Here is a 22571-nt window from a genome sequence, read left to right as displayed (position 1 = left end):
TCCAGTACCCTTCTATAATATTGCCACCTGTTAGCTTGTAAACAAGAGGCTGAGATTTACTCCTTCCAAATACAAGAAAAGTGATTAAAGTTGACCCCACTTGTTAGTTTTTGGCGGGAATACTAAACCATAATAGGAGTAAAGCTATCAATAATTTACCTTATTTTCAATAAAAAAAAGTTCAATACAAATAATTTACTCATTTTCTACTAGAAAGTTCAATACAAATAATTTGCTCATTTACACAAGACGACAATTTATCAAGCTCTTTAAGGTACATTCTTAATCTTTTTCTCTTCATCATCCCGGTCTCAATTCTTGTTGTTTCACCTTCTTGTTTGTATGCGAGCGTCTTATCTGAGATACAGATAGTTTTACATGCTTCATGAACCTGCATATTGTCGTAAAACAAAATCTCATCAGTTTTATTTTTTTCTAAATGAAAAGTACAATGTTGTTACTTAGAAGAGATACTCTCACATACTTCTTATGACAACTTATATTTTGTTAGTTTATTAGGTCAAAATGGACACTACACCAGTCCCAGATATATCGAATTGGATAAATACAATCCATGATCAATCGTTGACTCATGGCGAAGAAGTTCCTACCGACGATACTCCAATAATAGCCATGCAGTTCAAGAGTGAAAAAAATGCATATGACTTTTACAATGAATATGCAAGGAAAATAGGCTTCGGTATTCGTAGAGAGTATCGAAATTTAAGCAAAAAAGATGGAATTTTGACTTCAAGAAGGTTTTCTTGTCACAAAGAAGGTGAACGGGGTGTCGATAAAAGAGACTACTTAACGAAAGATGGTAGGGCTGAAACAAGAACACGATGCCAAGCACATATGTCTATTTCTCTTGATCGGGAAGTGGGCAAGTACAAAGTGTTTGATTTTGTTGCTGAACATAACCATCCTCTCCAGCCGGCAAGTTACGTTCACATGATTCGCTCACAGCGACAAATAACAGAATTACAAGCAGTTGAAATTGAGGCAGCAAATGAATGTGGAATAACAATTAGAGATTTTAATGAGTTCATGGCTAGAAAAGCCGGTGGTCGAGATAATCTAGGTTTCATCAAAATCGATCAAAAGAATTATCTTCGAACAAAAAGAAAGCACACATTTCGGTTCGGAGAAGTATCTGCTTTGTTGTCGTACTTCAAACGACAAGCCAGAAATGATCCCTCATTCTTTTATGAGTTTCAGATGGACGTGGACGAACAGATAACTAATATGTTTTGGGCTGACTCGGAGATGATAAATGATTATAGATATTTTGGTGATGTAACTGTGTTTGACACGACTCACAGAACTAATAAAGACTATCGCCCACTAGGAGTGTTTGTTGGATACAATAATCACAGGGAAACTGTAATCTTTGGGGCAGCACTTATGTATGATGAAACGATTCCATCTTTTGAATGGTTGTTTGAAACATTTATAAAAGCAATAGGCGGAAAAATGCCAAAAACCATTCTCACGGATCAAGCTGCAGCTATGGCGAGTGCTATTCCCTCAGTTATGCCACAAACTTTTCATGGATTATGCACTTGGCATATACGAGAGAATGCATTAAGGCATGTGAATCATCTGTACCATAAGAATCCAGAATTTTCTCAAGATTTTGAGGCATGTATTGATGTCTATGAGAAGGAGGATGAATTTTTACGTGCTTGGGATGCTTTACTTGTGCAATATGGTGTACCCACTAAATCTTGGCTAGACACTATTTTTGAAGTGAAGGAAAAGTGGGCATGGGCTTATGTTATCAGAGCATTTACAGCAGGTATGCGATCAACCCAACTAAGCGAAAGTCTGAATTCGCATTGGAAGAGTCATCTAAAGTCAGATTTAAACTTGGTTGAGTTTTTCACTCATTTTGAAAGGGTTGTCAATGCCAAGCGTTATAATGAATCAAAAGCGGAACATGATTCCATTCATAACCTTCCAAGATTGAAAATGAAAAAAGCCCCAATGTTAATACAAGCGGGTAATCTTTACACGCCAAAAATATTTGAAGAGTTTCAAGAAGATTATGAAGAATTCTTAGGTGCTTACATACAAGATCACAAAGAAGACCAATTAATGCATATCTACACAGTTGCAAATATCAACAAGACTAAGGAGCGAATAGTGGTAAGCAATGCTTTGAAGCAGACTGTTTATTGTGATTGTCGCAAGTTCGAGACTCATGGAATTCTTTGTAGTCATGCTTTAAAAGTGTTAGACATCATGAATATCAAATTGATCCCGGATCATTATATACTTAAGAGATGGACAAGAGACGCAAGACGTGGACTCAGACATGATGGGAATGAAAAACCTAAAGAAGTAGATATGACAGCTCATTTTACCGGCCCGTTCTGAGAGCTATGCCTCGTATTGGAAGTTTGGTAAACCGAGCATGTGAATCCCATGAAACCTACACTTTCATGTCCAAGGTTTGTGAAGAGTCTATGAAAATTGTTGAACAAATGCTAGCTAAAAGACAGTGTGTGGGTGAAGAAGTTACAAAGACATGTCATGTATCAATATCAATGACGAATGAAGACCCTGGACAAGCTTTAGATACGATTGATTATAGTAGCGCAAAGGGTATAAAGAAAAAGGAGTGCCCTTACAAAAAAAGAAGTCGACCAAAGACTTGGTTAGAGAAAAGCAATCGAAAGGCTAACGCAAAACCCAAACAAAGGCGCAAAAATTCTTCAGCAACCACGGTATTACTTATATTTGTTTACAAATATATACTCCGTATAATTTATTTACCTGTTTTATAACAAAAAAAAAAAAGTGTTTAGCTTGATTTTATAAATAGCTAATACACTTCATTCCTTATCTCAACTGAAGGAAAATACCCAGACTAAGCCAACAGAAAGTATCTCAACATTGCAAGAAGTAATATCACAACCAATTATATCACCCAGTGGCTACTGTGTGTTTCAAGCAATTGAAAATCTCAGCTTCACACAATTGTTAACCGTAAGCAATATTATTATCAACAAATAAGTGTTATTTAATTCCATACAAACTAAAATTATAATCATGCAGGATTCATTTACTAATAATTCAGAGATTTATTCATCCAATACTCTCATGGGATCTCAAGAAAATCAAGTATGATATATTAATCATTGATTTTTTTTTTCTAGTGTCAATTAGATCTTATATAACTCTAGTGCTAACCTTTCAGGCAATTTAGGTTCCAAAAGAATACAAATCAAGAGAACTTCAATATTTTTTGATCTATAAAGACAATCTATATGGAACTAATGGGAGTATTTTGGTATAAAAATACATGGAGCGATGACATACCTTCTCGGATTTCGGCAATTGATCATCCTCCGACTACTCCTGGGCAATTGATCTCGGATTCTAGTTGCATGAATTTATTGAAGTTTTGTTGATGGAGATCATAGGGGATATGCAGATTTTTTTTTTTGTAAGTAAAGATCATGAATTGATAAGAGGAAATGTGTTTGTTTTTGGCGGAGAAGACGGAGTTAATGAAAGGGATTAATTCAACAGTGTGTTAGTTATTGTTTGTGGGGCAACCTCTTCTAATTTATTAATCATTTTTAATAATAGCCTTTACTGTTCTAGAAACTAATCTGCACCACTTATTTTTTTCATTGATACGTGGCACACATCTGAAGTGGTACTGGACCATCCAGTTCCCTTAACATACTGGAGAGGATCCGCGCGCCATCTGTGTGCAGATTCTCTCCAGTTCCTTGAGGGAATTGGATCCTCCAGTACCCTTCTATAATATTGCCACCTGTTAGCTTGTAAACAAGAGGCTGAGATTTACTCCTTCCAAATACAAGAAAAGTGATTAAAGTTGACCCCACTTGTTAGTTTTTGGCGGGAATACTAAACCATATTAGGAGTAAAGCTATCAATAATTTACCTTATTTTCAATAAAAAAAAAGTTCAATACAAATAATTTACTCATTTTCTACTAGAAAGTTCAATACAAATAATTTGCTCATTTACACAAGACGACAATTTATCAAGCTCTTTAAGGTACATTCTTAATCTTTTTCTCTTCATCATCCCGGTCTCAATTCTTGTTGTTTCACCTTCTTGTTTGTATGCGAGCGTCTTATCTGAGATACAGATAGTTTTACATGCTTCATGAACTGCATATTGTCGTAAAACAAAATCTCATCGCTTTATTTTTTTAAATGAAAAGTACAATGTTGTTACTTAGAAGAGATACTCTCACATACTTCTTATGACAACTTATATTTTGTTAGTTTATTAGGTCCAAATGGACACTACACCATCCCCGTATATATCGAATTGGATAAATACAATCCATGATCAATCGCTGACTCATGGCGAAGAAGTTCCTACCGACGATACTCCAATAATAGCCATGCAGTTCAAGAGTGAAAAAAATGCATATGACTTTTACAATGAATATGCAAGGAAAATAGGCTTCGGTATTCGTAGAGAGTATCGAAATTTAAGCAAAAAAGATGGAATTTTGACTTCAAGAAGGTTTTCTTGTCACAAAGAAGGTGAACGGGGTGTCGATAAAAGAGACTACTTAACGAAAGATGGTAGGGCTGAAACAAGAACACGATGCCAAGCACATATGTCTATTTCTCTTGATCGGGAAGTGGGCAAGTACAAAGTGTTTGATTTTGTTGCTGAACATAACCATCCTCTCCAGCCGGCAAGTTACGTTCACATGATTCGCTCACAGCGACAAATAACAGAATTACAAGCAGTTGAAATTGAGGCAGCAAATGAATGTGGAATAACAATTAGAGATTTTAATGAGTTCATGGCTAGAAAAGCCGGTGGTCGAGATAATCTAGGTTTCATCAAAATCGATCAAAAGAATTATCTTCGAACAAAAAGAAAGCACACATTTCGGTTCGGAGAAGTATCTGCTTTGTTGTCGTACTTCAAACGACAAGCCAGAAATGATCCCTCATTCTTTTATGAGTTTCAGATGGACGTGGACGAACAGATAACTAATATGTTTTGGGCTGACTCGGAGATGATAAATGATTACAGATATTTTGGTGATGTAACTGTGTTTGACACGACTCACAGAACTAATAAAGACTATCGCCCACTAGGAGTGTTTGTTGGATACAATAATCGCAGGGAAACTGTAATCTTTGGGGCAGCACTTATGTATGATGAAACGATTCCATCTTTTGAATGGTTGTTTGAAACATTTATAAAAGCAATGGGCGGAAAAATGCCAAAAACCATTCTCACGGATCAAGCTGCAGCTATGGCGAGTGCTATTCCCTCAGTTATGCCACAAACTTTTCATGGATTATGCACTTGGCATATACGAGAGAATGCATTAAGGCATGTGAATCATCTGTACCATAAGAATCCAGAATTTTCTCAAGATTTTGAGGCATGTATTGATGTCTATGAGAAGGAGGATGAATTTTTACGTGCTTGGGATGCTTTACTTGTGCAATATGGTGTACCCACTAAATCTTGGCTAGACACTATTTTTGAAGTGAAGGAAAAGTGGGCATGGGCTTATGTTATCAGAGCATTTACAGCAGGTATGCGATCAACCCAACTAAGCGAAAGTCTGAATTCGCATTGGAAGAGTCATCTAAAGTCAGATTTAAACTTGGTTGAGTTTTTCACTCATTTTGAAAGGGTTGTCAATGCCAAGCGTTATAATGAATCAAAAGCGGAACATGATTCCATTCATAACCTTCCAAGATTGAAAATGAAAAAAGCCCCAATGTTAATACAAGCGGGTAATCTTTACACGCCAAAAATATTTGAAGAGTTTCAAGAAGATTATGAAGAATTCTTAGGTGCTTACATACAAGATCACAAAGAAGACCAATTAATGCATATCTACACAAATTGCAAATATCAACAAGACTAAGGAGCGAATAGTGGTAAGCAATGCTTTGAAGCAGACTGTTTATTGTGATTGTCGCAAGTTCGAGACTCATGGAATTCTTTGTAGTCATGCTTTAAAAGTGTTAGACATCATGAATATCAAATTGATCCCGGATCATTATATACTTAAGAGATGGACAAGAGACGCAAGACGTGGACTCAGACATGATGGGAATGAAAAACCTAAAGAAGTAGATATGACAGCTCATTTTACCGGTAATTCTGAGAGAGCTATGCCCTCGTATTGGAAGTTTGGTAAACCGAGCATGTGAATCCCATGAAACCTACACTTTCATGTCCAAGGTTTGTGAAGAGTCTATGAAAATTGTTGAACAAATGCTAGCTAAAAGACAGTGTGTGGGTGAAGAAGTTACAAAGACATGTCATGTATCAATATCAATGACGAATGAAGACCCTGGACAAGCTTTAGATACGATTGATTATAGTAGCGCAAAGGGTATAAAGAAAAAGGAGTGCCCTTACAAAAAAAGAAGTCGACCAAAGACTTGGTTAGAGAAAAGCAATCGAAAGGCTAACGCAAAACCCAAACAAAGGCGCAAAAATTCTTCAGCAACCACGGTATTACTTATATTTGTTTACAAATATATACTCCGTATAATTTATTTACCTGTTTTATAACAAAAAAAAAAGTGTTTAGCTTGATTTTATAAATAGCTAATACACTTCATTCCTTATCTCAACTGAAGGAAAATACCCAGACTAAGCCAACAGAAAGTATCTCAACATTGCAAGAAGTAATATCACAACCAATTATATCACCCAGTGGCTACTGTGTGTTTCAAGCAATTGAAAATCTCAGCTTCACACAATTGTTAACCGTAAGCAATATTATTATCAACAAATAAGTGTTATTTAATTCCATACAAACTAAAATTATAATCATGCAGGATTCATTTACTAATAATTCAGAGATTTATTCATCCAATACTCTCAAGTCTCATGGGATCTCAAGAAAATCAAGTATGATATATTAATCATTGATTTTTTTTTTCTAGTGTCAATTAGATCTTATATAACTCTAGTGCTAACCTTTCAGGCAATTTAGGTTCCAAAAGAATACAAATCAAGAGAACTTCAATATTTTTTGATCTATAAAGACAATCTATATGGAACTAATGGGAGTATTTTGGTATAAAAATATATGGAGCGATGACATACTTTCTCGGATTTCGGCAATTGATCATCCTCCGACTACTCCTGGGCAATTGATCTCGGATTCTAGTTGCATGAATTTATTGAAGTTTTGTTGATGGAGATCATAGGGGATATGCAGATTTTTTTTTTTTTGTAAGTAAAGATCATGAATTGATAAGAGGAAATGTGTTTGTTTTTGGCGGAGAAGACGGAGTTAATGAAAGGGATTAATTCAACAGTGTGTTAGTTATTGTTTGTGGGGCAACCTCTTCTAATTTATTAATCATTTTTAATAATAGCTTTTACTGTTCTAGAAACTAATCTGCACCACTTATTTTTTTCATTGATACGTGGCACACATCTGAAGTGGTACTGGACCATCCAGTTCCCTTAACATACTGGAGAGGATCCGCGCGCCATCTTTTGTATGGGTTCAACATTTCGCTTTATGCCTCCATTAAAACAAAGGTCCATTACCATCAGAATTCAAACAACTATGCTTGAAATCTTTCTTAGCAAATATTTAAAGTTCAAATCCATATAATAATATTTTTTAATCAAAAAGAAAAAAAAAATATAAGCTATAATGCCACTTTCATTTACCTAATTTTGTTTTTGTTTACATAGCTTGATTTTTATTCGTCCGGTGGGTAAAGCCATAAAAAGTTAGGAAACTAAAGTCAATTTCTCACCGGCATTAGAAACAACTATCCCTAAGTAACCCCGTAAAAGTAAAAAAATAAAAAGCAATAGTAATATGCGATGGTATTTAGGATCAAATCTAAGGCGAAACTATCCAAGTCGAAAACCTTATAGCCCACCAATATTAAACCTTATAAACCCAACAATATTTATTAGGATATTGGGCCCATTAGGGCCGGCTACCGTCTAGGGTTTACAATATCGTCATCTATTATATATATCGTCTAGGTATTGTCATCATATCATATCATTCAATAATACAATTATCATTTATGAATTCCTCCCTCCTCTATAATCTTAACATGGTATCAGAGCCTCTTTCTTGAGGACTCTAAAATTGCTTCCGCTTTCTGCCGGTGGGCGAAATTAAATGGCGCTCACCGGCGGGATTTTCGTTATCAATTTCTAAAAAAAACAAAAAAAAAAGAGGTAGAAATTTATTCGTCCAAATGTCCAATGATGGTGTAATGGCAATTTGATAACACCATTGAAGTTATCAATGAAGGTGCAAACGGATGTTTTCGGTTGATAGAAATTTGTCATATTCCCACGGACTTCTTTTGCCATAATATTTAGAAAAAAAAAAAAACAATCTCTTCCTTTTCTTTTGAAATTTGATTTAAATTCTCTTCTTCAAGGTGGTATTTAAATTGATATATTTGGAGTTCGAAAAGATCAACGTTCTCCAAATTTTGAAATTAAAGGATAATTTCCGTTTTATTGATATTTGTCAGGTTCGATTAGGGTTCCTGCAAATTAACTCATTTTCGACAAGTCCGAAAAACTTAACGTTCTTGTTCGAAGAAATTTCTAGCGAGTCTTAATACTCGTTTATCTTACCAACTTGCGAAGAAATTAATGAAGATGGAGAAGAGATGAAGATTTTGTTTTTCTTGTCCCGAAAATAAAGACGTTTTTTTTATTAATTATAATTTTATTGTAATTCTCCAATCGTAAAGTTCGTACTATATACTGCCTTTACGATTGCGGGAGGGTATTAGGATATTGGGCCCATTAGGGCCGGCTACCGTCTAGGGTTTACAATATCGTCATCTATTATATATATCGTCTAGGTATTGTCATCAAATCATATCATTCAATAATACAATTATCATTTATGAATTCCTCCCTCCTCTATAATCTTAACAATATTAAACCCCCATATGAAATGAACAATTGGTCGGTAATAACCTTAGATCGGGGGTTAAAAGATGCAAAGATTTCATTCAGGAAATGCGTAACTCAGTCAAACTAGAGCACACCTAGCGAAAATTAAATCGAGCTGCCGATAGGCTTGCCAATCGTGGAGTAGTTAATTCCATATTTCCGGCATAAATCCTACGTTGTTAGACTATCCTTCTATGAAATTACGGCCTATTTTACAAGAAGACATTCTTTTTTTAGTACAAATGAGGAGCTAGGCCCCGAAGATTAAATATTTGTTATCACGCGGGGAATAGTGACCCCAAATATATTCTCTCGAAAGATGGGACGTAACTCATTAAGAGGAATATCTAAGAATGTTGGAATGGTGCTGGCATTTACTCCCCGATTAGCTAATCCGTTGCTCTATTGGCATTCCCTCTGCAAGAAGTGACGTGTGTCAGCAAAAGTAAATTTGTGACGGAATATCCATCACAAATCCGTCCCATTCCCGTGTTTTTAATTGACTATGTGACGGAATATCCGTCACAAGTTTACTTTTTCTTTGTAACGGAATATCCGTCACATATGGGGGACTTGTGACGGAATATCCGTTGCAAATCACTGTTTTTGTGGCGGACTATCCGTCACAAGTTCCTCTTTTGTGACGGGTAATCCGTCATAGCCTTTGGCGCCCTTGTTTTTGTTAACCCGCCAAATTCATGTGACGGTATGTGACGGATAGTCCGTCACAAGTGCCAGTCCGTCACAAGTCCGTCACAAACCCGTGTTTTGTGACGGGATTTTCATCCGTCCCTACAGTTCCGTCACTATGCCGTGTTATCCTTGTAGTGATAAATCATCTCGAATTAAATCTTGGCACCTCTTGACGATAAATTTTATACTATTGCTCAGCAGCTGAGTTTCCTTCACAATATTAATACAATGAGAGTTGTCCATGTGTATGATAAACTTTCGTATCCCAAGTGTTTTTGCCCGTTCCAAGCCAGCTCAGTAAGAAGTGCTAGCAACTCCGCTTTCATTGACGTACATATTCCACAAGAAAAATAGAATGCATTAATGAAGTTACCAGTTTCATCGGAACATTTCCTCCACCTCCTACTAAACTCGGATTTCCTTTGGATGCCCCATCTGTATTGAGTAGTATCCAACCATGAGGTGGTACAAGAAGACATTCTTGGGGTGGCTATTACCCGTACAATAGCTAATTAGTTCTCGTTGTTCACCCCTTTTATGTAGGGGTGAAGAAAACCGGATATCGGATACGGTTTTGGAAATCGTATCAGATATCCGGTTTTTTAAATTTCCCTTTTTAGTATCCTTATCCAATACGGTTTTTCTGTATACACGGAAAATGTGTATCCGATTTTTACGTATATCCGGAAACCTTATATCCGGTATCCGGTTTTCAGCCTCATTTATGTAAGTTAATAAATTTTTTTTTTCTTTTCTGGGTCTAATTGTTGGTCTTTTTTAACAACTTAAAATGTTATAAGAGCAAATAACTTATAAAGTTTAATACTAATAGGGGTTGTTTGGTTGCCTTCCAAATTCATGTGAATTGGAAGTACCTAGGAAGTGCAAAAATGAGGTCTTGTTTGGTTACCCAATTCATGGGAAGTTGGAATTCCTATGGAACTCCAATTCCTACATAATGTAGGAAGTCACTTACCTTTATGTATATATTTTAATATTTTATTTTAGAAAAAAGGCAACTATATCAGATACCGTATATCCGGTTTCATATTGAAGAGCTTAATTGCCTTAAAGGGTGTAGAGGACATAGGAAGAACTGAGCAAAATATTGTGTAAGATTTTCATTAATTGTATTAAATAAAGATGAGTACAATGTTCAATATATATGCAGCATACAACTTGTTACAAGTACACTAGATAATACTCACTAGCTATAGACCAGTGGACAAAGTCAGCAATTTGTCAATTCTAGCTGGCTCTACTTTTGCTTAGCATTGGATCCTTTTGTCTATACTTAAGATGAGAGTAAGCTCTCTTTTTATCCTTTGACTTGTCTAGGTTTTCATTTCCTTGACATGTGTTATCTTGACTCGTACTATCTTTACACTCCCCCTCAAGATGAGAGTGGAGGCTGGACGAAACTCCCATGCATCTTGGAGAGTAGGCGGTGGTGCTGAGATATGGGACAAGACTTGGTTAGCACGTCAGCTACCTGATCTTTGGTATTAACATAGGAAGTGGTAAGAAAGCCTTGTTGTATCTTTTCTCTGATGAAGTGACAGTCTACCTCGATGTGTTTAGTCCGTTCGTGATATACTGGATTGGCTGCAATAGCCAGGCCAGCTTGATTGTCATATTTCAAATGTGCTGGACCCAGATGTGTGAGTCCTAGGTCTTGTAATAGCTGAAACAACCAGGTAACCTCACAGGTGGTCATTGTCATGGCCCTGTATTCTGCTTCAGCAGATGACCTGGAAACAACTGTTTGTTTCTTGGATTTCCATGAGATAGGTGAGTCTCCAAGGAGAATGCAATAGCCGGTAGTAGATATTCTACTGAAGGGACAAGATGCCAAATCTGAGTCACAATAAGCAGTAAGTTGAACATCAGAGTTGCTAGAAAAGAGTATACCCTGGCCTGGTGCATTCTTGAGGTATCTAAGTACTCGTCTGGCTGCTTGCATATGATCAGAGGTGGGAGCATGGAGGAATTGACTCAAGAGTTGAACTGAATAGGCAATATCAGGTCGAGAGATGGTCAAGTAAATCAATTTGCCAACAAGTTTCCTGTAAAGATCAGGGTTTGGCAAGGGAGTCCCTTTGCCTGGTTCAAGTTTGAGAACTGGGTTGACAGGAAGCTGTATAGCTCTGGATTTATCCACCCCAAAGTCTTTCAGTAAGTCACAAGTATATTTCTTTTGAGCAATGAAGATCCCAGCTGTGCTCCTTTCTACTTCCAATCCCAAGAAATACTTCAACTCACCTAAGTCTTTCATGTGGAAGGAGACATTTAGATGATCTTTAAGGACTTGTATCTCAGAGGGACTATCTCCTGCAATCACCATATCATCTACATAGATCAGGACAACTGTGGTGTTGCCATGCTCCTGTTTGATGAAAAGGGAGTGATCAGCATGAGATTGTCTAAAACCACACTGGTTCAAGACTTCTGACAGTTTAGAAAACCATTGCCTGGGAGCTTGTTTTAGCCCATATAGAGACTTGATGAGTTTGCATACCTTGCCTTCAAGTTTGTCATTCTCCCCATGTCCAATTTGTTGAAGAATACCATCACAGTATCCTTGGGGTAGTTTCATGTACACCTCTTCCTGTAGATCCCCATGGAGGAACGCATTAGCAAGTCCATCTGACAAGTGTCCTAGTTATTAATTGAGATGGAAGCAAGGAGTGCCCTTACTGTGGACATTTTGGCTACTGGAGCAAATGTCTTATCATAATCCACCCCATACATCTGTCTGAAACCTTGAACTACTAATCTAGCCTTATGTCTTTCAATGGTACCATCAGGATTATATTTGGTTTTATACACCCACTTGCAACCTATGGCCTTCCTTCCTTTGGGTAAGTCAGTGAGTATCCAGGTGTTGTTTTCATGAAGGGCCTGTAGTTCAAGGTTCATAGCATGGATCCATTTTGACTCCTTTATGGCCTCTTGGTAGGTGAGTGGATCAGGGGTAGTCTGATCAAGGGTAATATGACCAGCAAAGGACTTGGACACCAGATGAAGCTGAACCATGTTGGCTACTGTGGAGGGAGCCATCACAGGATTGGTCACAACAAAATCTTTTGTCCACTCAGGTGATCTCCTCTCCCTCCTTGGTCTTTCCTGGATTATGGGGACCTCGGCAACAGGTATGTTCTCCTGAATAACCTCCTCATTTTCCTCATTATTGTCATCAGGAAGAGTTTGAGTGACAGTTTGAGGTGGTGGTGTAGTTGCTTCATGATTAATGAAGGCTGTAGTGGTGTCTTGGTTTAGAAAGCATTGAGATTGATATTGCTCAGTGTAAAGAGTAGGAATGAACTGGGCAAAATTCTTAATCCTGCAAGGGAACACTCCTTCAAAGAATTTGATATCCCTTGATACAAAAACAGTCTTCTTGGCTATATTATATACTTTGTAGCCTTTTTGAGATAAGGGATACCCTATAAAGATACAAGGAACCCCTCTTGGCATGAATTTATCTTTGTCCCTGCTTGGGTTGTAAGCCATAGCAACGCATCCGAACACCCTCATTATGTCATAGTTGGGTGTCTTATGGAACAGAACCTCATAGGGAGTCCTATTCTTCAGAAGAGGAGTAGATAATCTGTTTATTATAAATGCTGCAGTAAGAACACAATCACCCCAAAAGGAGAGAGGTAATCCAGAACTAAACCTAATTGCTCTGCTTATCTCAAGCAAATGTCTGTGTTTTCTCACAACCACTCCATTCTGTTGTGGTCTATCAACACAGCTGGTTTGTTGCCAGATTCCCTTGGACAAGAGAAACTGCTTATTGTCACCTTCTGTAAATTCCAGTCCATTGTCTGACCTGAAAGTTTTGATTGTCTTCCCAAATTGATTTGCAGCGAAGTGGTAAAATTGGACAAGTAATTGGGCAACCTCAGACTTGTGTTTCATTAAGTATACCCAGGTTGCCCTGCTGTGGTCATCTACCACGGTTAGGAAATATTTGTGGCCATTTCTTGTTTCCTTTCTATAGGGACCCCAGATATCTATGTGGACCAAATCAAATAAATCTTTGACTTTTTCAGTTCTGGTGGGAAATGGCAATTTTGTGAGTTTTGTCATTGAGCAGGGAATGCATATTCCTTTTTGGTTCAAAGTCTTAACATTTGGAATATATTTGAGTTTGTTGTCAGAGGCATGACCTAGTCTTAAGTGCCAAAGGTCAGAATTCTTATCATTGAAATTAGAAGGAACATTACACACATCATCATCATCAGGTGCACTACAGGATTTGAAAAATGTGCCACCTGAGACCTCTTTCTGACTAAACCAAAGGACAGATACATTTGCATTACAAGCACCAGGATAACTATTCCTGGTGAAACTACCAGCTATCTTAGGATGTTTAGAAACATCATTATTCATTAAGTAGTACACACCCTTGTTCTCTCTTCCAAGCCCCCTAGTAGTCTTGGTTTGACAGTCCTGTATCACACACAGTTTTTCATAAAACATTACATAGCAGTGCTCATCCTGAGTCAATTTGTGTACTGATAGCAGGTTATGTTTAAAAGCAGGAACAAAGTAAACATTTTTTAGGGTTAGGCCATTAGTGAAGGTGTGAGTGCCAATGTGAGAAACAATGGAAGTTTCTCCATTTGGTAAGTTTATTTTGAGTTTGATCTTTAACTCCTTTATATTTCTGAGAATGGTTAAGTCAGACACCATATGGTCTGAAGCACCAGAATCTATGATCCATTCTTGGGAAGAGTTAGAAGCATAGCTACAGTTTAAATAAGCCATACCTGCAAAGTTTGTCTCCAATTCATCCTCAGTTTCTGGATAAAAACTTGGTCCCTTACCTTTGTGATTGCTCATTAGCTGTTCAAACTGCTGAGTTGTGAGAGTTATGCTTCCTTCACTAGCACCTTCTCCCATAGTTATGTTTGCTGTAAATTTTCCTTGTTTATAGTTGATGGATTGCTTTCCTTTGTTAGATCCACCTTTGTATCCCTTGGATCCAGACCCCTGATACCCACCTGACTTCTGATATCCACCTTTGAGTTTATACTCTTGAGATTTTTCAGGAAATCTCTTGGATACAGGATGGTCAGCTGTATATCTTATTACTTTCCAACATGTGTCCCTTGTGTGTCTCATTTTAGGACAGAGAGGACATGGGGGAGTAGTGTCAGATCCCTTCTGACCAGCAAAGAATGCAGAGTTGGTGTCAGATCCCCTTTGACCAGCAAAGAATGCAGAGTTATCCACCTCCATTTTCTCAGGGACTCTGTAGTTTCTTCTCTGAGCCTCCTCGTGCTGGAAAAGAGCTGCTGCCTCTTCCACAGTGGGCAAGGGAGTCATCATTAGCACATTTGTTCTCATGGTGATATATGATGGATGCAACCCATTCAGAAATTGAAAGAGCTTTCTCTCCTCCTGTTCTTTCAACTGAGCATCAAGCCAAGCATTGACTTCAGGAGTCATTTGAGTGACTGGAGGCCAATCAGTCATGACCTCCAGATTCTGCCATAAGATTCTCAAGTCTGTGAAATACTCACAGATGCTCCTTTCTCCTTGTGCAAGGTCTTCAAGTTCTTTGTTCAGTCTGAACTTTCTTGCACCATTACTGACAGAAAACTGCCTCTGAAGATATTCCCATATCTCCTTTGCAGTTCTCACATACAGAATAGATCTCTTGATGGGCGGTTCCACATTATGGAAAATCCAGGAAATGAGCAGACTGTTACAGGTATCCCAGGCTTCTGCTCTGATTGGATCATCAGTTGGTCTCTTGACGACTCCTGTTAGGAATCCAACCTTTCTCTTTGAACAGATGGCAATTTCCATCTGTCTTTTCCACTCTAAATAATTTTCTATCCCTGATAGTTTAGTGTCTACTACCAAGGGATGTGTGCTTTCTACCGGATGTAAGTAGAGGGGGTCAGTTGGTTCCATGAAGGAAGGTGTTTTGGACAGGTTTTCTGTGTTTGAGAATGGATTTTCCATGAGAAGAGAGAAAAGAACACTTAGAGAAGTTTTGTTGTGAGTGAGTTCAACTGATAATCTGCACTATAAATAGGCAGAAGGAAATGTGAAGTGGTTAAGTGGTAGTAAATGCTCAGTTCATATGGTTATCAGTCCCCTCATCCTTGAGGCTTTGATACCATGAAGAGCTTAATTGCCTTAAAGGGTGTAGAGGACATAGGAAGAACTGAGCAAAATATTGTGTAAGATTTTCATTAATTGTATTAAATAAAGATGAGTACAATGTTCAATATATATGCAGCATACAACTTGTTATAAGTACACTAGATAGTACTCACTAGTTATAGACCAGTGGACAAAGTCAGCAATTTGTCAATTCTAGCTGACTCTACTTTTGCTTAGCATTGGATCCTTTTGTCTATACTTAAGATGAGACTAAGCTCTCTTTTTATCCTTTGACTTGTCTAGGTTTTCATTTCCTTAACATGTGTTATCTTGACTCGTACTATCTTTACACATATTTTGCCGATCCTTATCCGATACGGTTTTTAAAGAACCGTATGGGATATCCGTAAATTCGTATCGGATATCCGAAAATCCGTATAATTAAATTCGTATAACGTATCTACGTATAACAAAGTCGTATCGTATAATTTTGCTAAGCCCTATTTGGAAAAATTAAACCTTATAAAACCACTTATTAACGGTCGAGAATCTTAGTTAAACCCTATAAACCCACCATTAAAGGAAGCCATAGTCATACACAGCTGCCCTCTACAAACCTTCAATTGCCAAATTTTCCGCTTCAAAAGGTTTAAACTTTTCTTCAATCAACCATGTTTGTACTTAATTTGTGATTCTTGTTTTGCTATTGTGTTTCAATTGTTTACTGTTTTGTAATTTCATAGATTATTTATACTCCCTCGCTCCAATCATTTGTTTATTCTTCGTGAGAGCTATTTTAATCGGGTAAACAGATGATCGGGACGAAGTAACACTATCATTTGTTTTACGACACAATTGCACTTCTTTATTGAAAATTGTGTATCTTTGCTCTTAATTTGTGACTTGTAATTGTATATGTTTGATAATATGCATTGTTCTTTCAACACTTTGCTGCTTCTTTTTCCGGGTTTTCCTACCATGTACCACTGTGTTGTTACGATTTCTAAGATTTACTTTGAAAATCACAGTATAGTACAAGATAGATAGTTCTTCAAATAACCAAAATGTTCAAATTTCGCTCTTTTAATTGTTATGTTTAAGTGATTTTATTTGGTAATTCATCAAAATTATGTGGAACCATCAATATAATCATTATTTACCCATCGATAAATAACATATTTGACAGAATTTAACCCTTAAAAAAGCCGAATTATGATAACTTTGGGTATTTTCGTAGCCAGCCTTTGAGTTAAGGGTATATCAGATAATAATCAAAAACCGAAGGATATGTTAGAATTCGAAAAAAACTTGGGGGTATAAGGTAGAAAATGAAAATCTCTTGTTTTTTGGGTTTGAATGATAGGGCGCCACAGGGTGACGCCCAAATTGGGTTCATTTTCCATTCACATAGGCTTAGAGTTTTGAAGCAAATGAATCGTATTCTAATTGCTTCCTTTTTCATTGATTCATTGGGTTCTTATCAATTATAAGTATGTGCAGAAAGTTTAATCTGAGGTTGAGTTTTTTTAATTATTCCTTGTAATGTGTATTTAAGGCAAGATGCGCATTGAAGATTTTGATGATGAAGAAGAACAAGAAGAAGTTCTTGTTACTCTAGGGTTGGTTCAAATACCTCAAAATAACCGAGCACTTGTGCGCCAAGTGTTTCCTAGCAAGGCTGGGGGTGTTCCAGTATGTGTAGCCCAAACTATATGTTTTTACATGATATTCATATAGGTCTCCTTTTTTAGACTGTGAATGAACACACTTGCAGGCCTGGTTGGATCCCGATAATCTTCCTACTGGAAAAGCATGTTGCTGTGATCTCTGTGGGGAACCTCTTCAGTTCTTACTTCAGGTCTACATCTCTTCCTTAACTATCGTGTTTATGTACGAGTTTAGTCCTCACTTTTTTGAAGTTCTAAGGCACTATTTTCACGGTTATTTATCATACACGCGAGAAAGGAAATATTAAATACGTTTAGAGATGGCCAGAGGGAGTACAGAAGTTTAAGACAATCTTATAGTCATATTGACTCTTTTTATTCAACACAGAAGGTCCATTCATTGAAACAATGTTTATAGTCAAATTTCACAGTTGTGTGCTTATAATCAATTTTGCCATTTGGTAGGGGATTTGTGTGGTAGTTTTTGTTTGATTGCAAATCTGCAGTCAGAATGCACTGACTGCGTTTGTACAAGTGCAGGTTTACGGTCCCATCTCAGAGAAAGAATCCACATTCCATCGAACATTATTCGTATTCATGTGCCTATCTATGGCATGCCTTCTTAGGGATCAACATGAACAATGGAAGCGTGGACCGGAAAGCCCATCTAGAAGGTACTTTCTGATTTGCCCAAGTTTTTTTGTGTTATGTTTCATTTGCATTTTTCCTTTCATTTATTAAACTTTAAAACTAATCTACTGCGTGACTTTAGCCTCACCGTTAAAATTTTGTATTTGGGTAATTTGACTAAGCATTATTCCTGTTTCCAGTGTAAAGGTTTTCAGCTGTCAACTCCCCCTCACTAATGCCTTTTACAAATGCGAGCCACCTAGATATGACGGATCTGATATGCCTTTAGGGACTGGAGGTATATGGTACATTGATTACCCTTGTATTCTTGATAATTCACCTTTATATGTTGAACATTACACACAACTTGAGTATAGTTGTTGAACAATTGGCTTTTAATGTGTAGGACTGTGGATATTGGATACTTATCTGAAAAATATGTAGGACTGTGAACTTTTATAGTAAATACATGGAAATTGTATTTGAAGAAAAGATGGAAATTGTGTAAGACGCCCCAAGACTTTTTAACTCATGCCACAGGGACCCTTACGCTTAAGCACTTCAAAGACTCTTTTTTAAACTAAGGATAATATGGGATATTTCCAGGCCCGTCTAAGCCTGGGCGCACTATGTGCAATGGCACTAGGCCTCAAAATTTTGGGGGCCAAATCGCCAATCATTTGCTTGTTTAGAAACATATAGTTTTTAATACAATTAGTAACAGAATACTATTCATGGCATAATGGTTATTATGTCAATTCCCATTGCATTGTGTGTTCGACTCCTAGTTTGAGCATTTGTTGTTTTTTTTTTTAAAGTCGTTGGGCCCACATTCCATTAACTTATGTATATTTTTTCTGCGTAGTTTTCTTACATTTCATTACCATTTATTTTTTCAATAATTCTTGGGGAGGGGTTTTAACTGTATTCTATTTCTTTCCTTTCTCAGTATCTTTGGTAAAATTTGTGACTCCAAATTATTTTAGTATATAAACTTCATTCTAATATTTTCAGTTTAATTTTGCAATTTGAGACTACTACCCTAAAATCCCCCATTACATATGCACTATCTTTATATGACCTCGATAATAAATAAAACATTGATCTCTAAAAATTTATGCATAACAAAAATAAAAACGTTTTTTGACATTTATTCATATGAAACAGATATTCGTGTCTACGGTATGAAAAATATTTATTGTATAGTCTATGAAAATTTGGGTAAATGTCGATAGTCTTTAACAAAAATTTGGATAATATGGGCCTCATATTAAATTTTTGAACCGGGCCACCGAAATCTCGGGGACGGCCCTGGATATTTCTAAGGAAATTCAGCGAACTATGTTAATGGAGGAGGTCTAAATAGAAAAGTGGATTACTAGGTGTTTGTCAGAGTTATGTTTATTGTAGTCGGAGTGCTTTTTTATTTGTTCATTTATAAAAACCACTAATTGTTGCTTGCTTTTGATATATCTCAGCCCCACTTTGTGCATGGTGTGGAACATGGAAGGGAGATAAAATTTGCAGTAGCTGCAAAATAACTCGTTACTGCTCTGAGAAACACCAGGCACTTGCAATGTGATTTCTTGTGGTATTAGGTAAATTTTGATAAAACTGTGTTTTAATATCTCCGCTTTATTATTGTAGGCGATGCACTGGCGTGAGGGCCATAGACTCGAATGTCAACATCTAAACGCTTCTGTTCAGTCACCTGATAAAAACACCGTTGCTGGTGGTTCCTCTTCAAATGACATGCCCCAAGGTCATATTTATATAATACTATCTCTGTCTTTTTATATATGACATTTTCGGTTTTTTGCTTTTAATCTAACAAAAAAAATACTAGGTAAATTTTCAAAAATAAGTCATTAGGTTTGCGGTGAAAGTCCTTTTGTAAGGGCATACGTTTCATGATATGTACTAGTTTATTTTGAGAAGGCTTAAAAGATTTGAGTGGTTGTCTCAAAAAGTGAGAATGGCGTGTATAATAGAAACAAAGGGACTAATACCAATAAAATAATCATTGCTGATGGTTCGTCTTCAATAGCGTGTATTTGACTGTATTATCTCTTATAAGCGTCATATTGATCGTCAACAGCTGCAAGCATAACTCTGTGGCCTGAGTATAAGATTCTAGAAGAGTTTGAAAGCGATTTTCCCAGTGCTGACGTCGATGAGCAAAATAATCTAGTGGTGGCACCCCAAGAAATGGACGAAACCTCCAAGTCGATGTTGGACATTTTTGGAGTATGTTTATTGCTTATTTAGACTTCAAAACTACCAAGTGACGTTTGTCTGTCTGTGCTTCAAGTTTGTTTTATTCTGTTTTTAAAACAGGGTGATGACGACAAAAAGAGTTGGGCGATATTTCAGGAGCGTCTTGCTAGGGCTCCTGAACAAGTCTTGAGGTAACATGTTTTTTTTCGTGGAGTTGCGTTCTTTTATTAGTTTTAGTTCATGCAGTTTTGACTTTCGCTATGGTAAATGATGCCACTTGAATGATTATTCCAGTTCCATGGCTGTAAGCCTGTAACAGCCTCTTTAGTTTATGGTACTTTAATGGGCTTCGTCAATCTTCTCATCTTATTGACAGGCAACCTAACTTTCTAGACTGATTCGGTATTTTTTCAACTAGTTTTATTATAGGCTAAAAGCTTAACTGCACCGCAAAGGAGTGCAGACATCTTGCTGTCATTTTGCTTTATTCCACCATAATCCATAACCAATGAATAGTGAATTTTAGCCTAATTACACTAGAATATGAGCAACAAAAGAACACGAATCTGAATTTCCTCCATTCCCATCTGAAAATTAACCAAAAGCTATTTCAGTTCATGGGTTTCTGTATTCGCACTCCTGAATTGTTGAACATATGGCTCGGATAATCCAAATACACACTCCATGCCTTTGCCATGGACTCGCTCTAAAAAAATGACGCGTGAAGTTTTCTACCATAATGGCTTGACCTCAGTGTCAAAACCTTGTTAATCTGTCCTTAGTAAAGATTGTATGGAAAATTACTAGTCATGCCAGTAACTCTAACTCTTTTCTTGTTTTGATCAAGAACGCCTCCACCGGTATCTTACTTGGACTATTATTATTCTTAGATTGTCGAAAGGAACTTTTATTCAGTAGTGCAAGCTAGAAATAATGGCCTGCAAAGTATTTGATCCTCTCTCTACACTGCATATTTGAATTGACCAATTCACTGTAATCGAAGAGGCAACTTCCAGACTATTACATTGCTCGCTAATGTATGGAGTAATTTTTTTCTGTTCGGATTTCAGTTTTTTATGAGAAACTAGAAAGAGAAATAAAAGCCTGTTTACAGAAATGTTGAACTAAATTGTCTGAACAAATTTGGCGACTTTGCATTGTTCATTTCAATGACACAACAGTCCTTCCAACTCAAAAATTTTCTTTTTTTTGGAGGAAGAAACGTCTAAATTTTGTTTTTTCGTACAAGCTTGCCCTACATTTGCATGAACCTGGATTTGATACTTGTACAGCAAACAAGTGTTGAGCTATAACAATTGCTTCTCTTTCTCATTCGGAGCAGATATTCAAGGGATGAAGGAGCTCAACCTCTGTGGCCAACATCGAATGGTCGACCATCGAGGGCTGATATCCCAAAGTGCTCTTACTGTAAAGGTGCAATGAATTTTGAGTTTCAGGTATGTAATATTATTATAGCGATATTTTGTATAGTTCCTACTTCGACACTTCACTTAGGCTGCATGTCGCATATGGCATTCTGGCACAACATTACAACACTGAACACTTCATTTAAGTCAATAGTTTCGTACAATATATTCGTAAATGTAACGTAATCCCACTGACAGATACTGCCGCAACTACTGTACTACTTTGGTGTGAGGAACGACGTGGACTCCCTAGACTGGGCTACCATAGTGGTGTATACTTGTGCAGACTCTTGTGATGCAAGTGTTTCTTATAAACAGGAGTTTGCTTGGGTCCAACTCAACTCCCAAACTACCAGTCTTCCTTGATTTATTATCTCCTTTGCCTATTTTCGGAGCTCGATTTTGTTTTTCATTTGTGTTTTCAGCGGTTTTACTTTCTTGATTAATTGTTTTTTCGTACGAGTATTTAAGTGAATTCTAAATATGTAAAGATTTTCTTTACATTTCGTTCCCATCTAATCCTCGGTAATTCGAATTGATGAAGAAATATGATTTTTGGCGGGTTGAGCTTCTGATCTGAAGCACAAATGAATCGGAAAGGATATAGACAATTTTCTTATTATATACAAATCGAAAAATTGGACTAAGCTCAATCTCAATGTTGTCCTATAAGAAAATCAAGGTGTATGAACTAGATACACAAAACAAAATAGAAATCTGTGATGATAAACACAAAACAAGTCAACAATATTACCCGAGTGTCTCAATGACACTTAAAAATTGTGAGGTCAGAGACTATAACAGTAGAACGAACTATCATGGCTCTAATCAGTAATATTTGACGCGCTTATGACTGTATGCCAGGCATAGAACATAT

The 22571-nt window shown here is 36.9% G+C and overlaps 1 protein-coding gene, 1 long non-coding RNA gene and 2 pseudogenes across 2 annotated transcripts; 3 read left to right on the top strand and 1 right to left on the bottom strand.

Annotated features, from left to right (window-relative positions):
* Positions 1-147: 147 nt before the first annotated feature.
* Positions 148-3557, bottom strand: LOC141590972 (uncharacterized). Its single transcript, XR_012520565.1, has 2 exons — positions 3325-3557; positions 148-391 (listed from the first exon to the last, which is right to left on the bottom strand). It is a non-coding gene; the product is annotated as an uncharacterized LOC141590972 (long non-coding RNA).
* LOC141593132 (protein FAR1-RELATED SEQUENCE 5-like) lies at positions 526-3132 on the top strand (annotated as a pseudogene).
* Positions 3558-4282: 725 nt separating the features above from the next.
* Positions 4283-6549, top strand: LOC141589878 (protein FAR1-RELATED SEQUENCE 5-like; annotated as a pseudogene).
* Positions 6550-16306: 9757 nt separating this feature from the next.
* Positions 16307-22241, top strand: LOC141591975 (uncharacterized). The gene is made up of 11 exons (XM_074412504.1): positions 16307-16400; positions 17309-17445; positions 17528-17611; positions 17961-18094; positions 18251-18348; positions 19529-19617; positions 19698-19812; positions 20149-20297; positions 20388-20458; positions 21610-21724; positions 21893-22241. The coding sequence occupies exons 2-11, from the start codon at positions 17314-17316 to the stop codon at positions 22058-22060; spliced, it is 1155 nt and encodes a 384-aa protein (XP_074268605.1). The 5' UTR covers positions 16307-16400; positions 17309-17313; the 3' UTR covers positions 22061-22241.
* Positions 22242-22571: the final 330 nt, after the last annotated feature.

The sequence above is a fragment of the Silene latifolia genome, chromosome 7 (assembly GCF_048544455.1).
Source record: "Silene latifolia isolate original U9 population chromosome 7, ASM4854445v1, whole genome shotgun sequence".
In the NCBI taxonomy this organism is placed as follows: Eukaryota; Viridiplantae; Streptophyta; class Magnoliopsida; order Caryophyllales; family Caryophyllaceae; genus Silene; species Silene latifolia.
The sequence above is the reverse complement of the archived record's forward strand: the minus strand, read 5'-3'. Positions and strand labels throughout refer to the sequence as shown.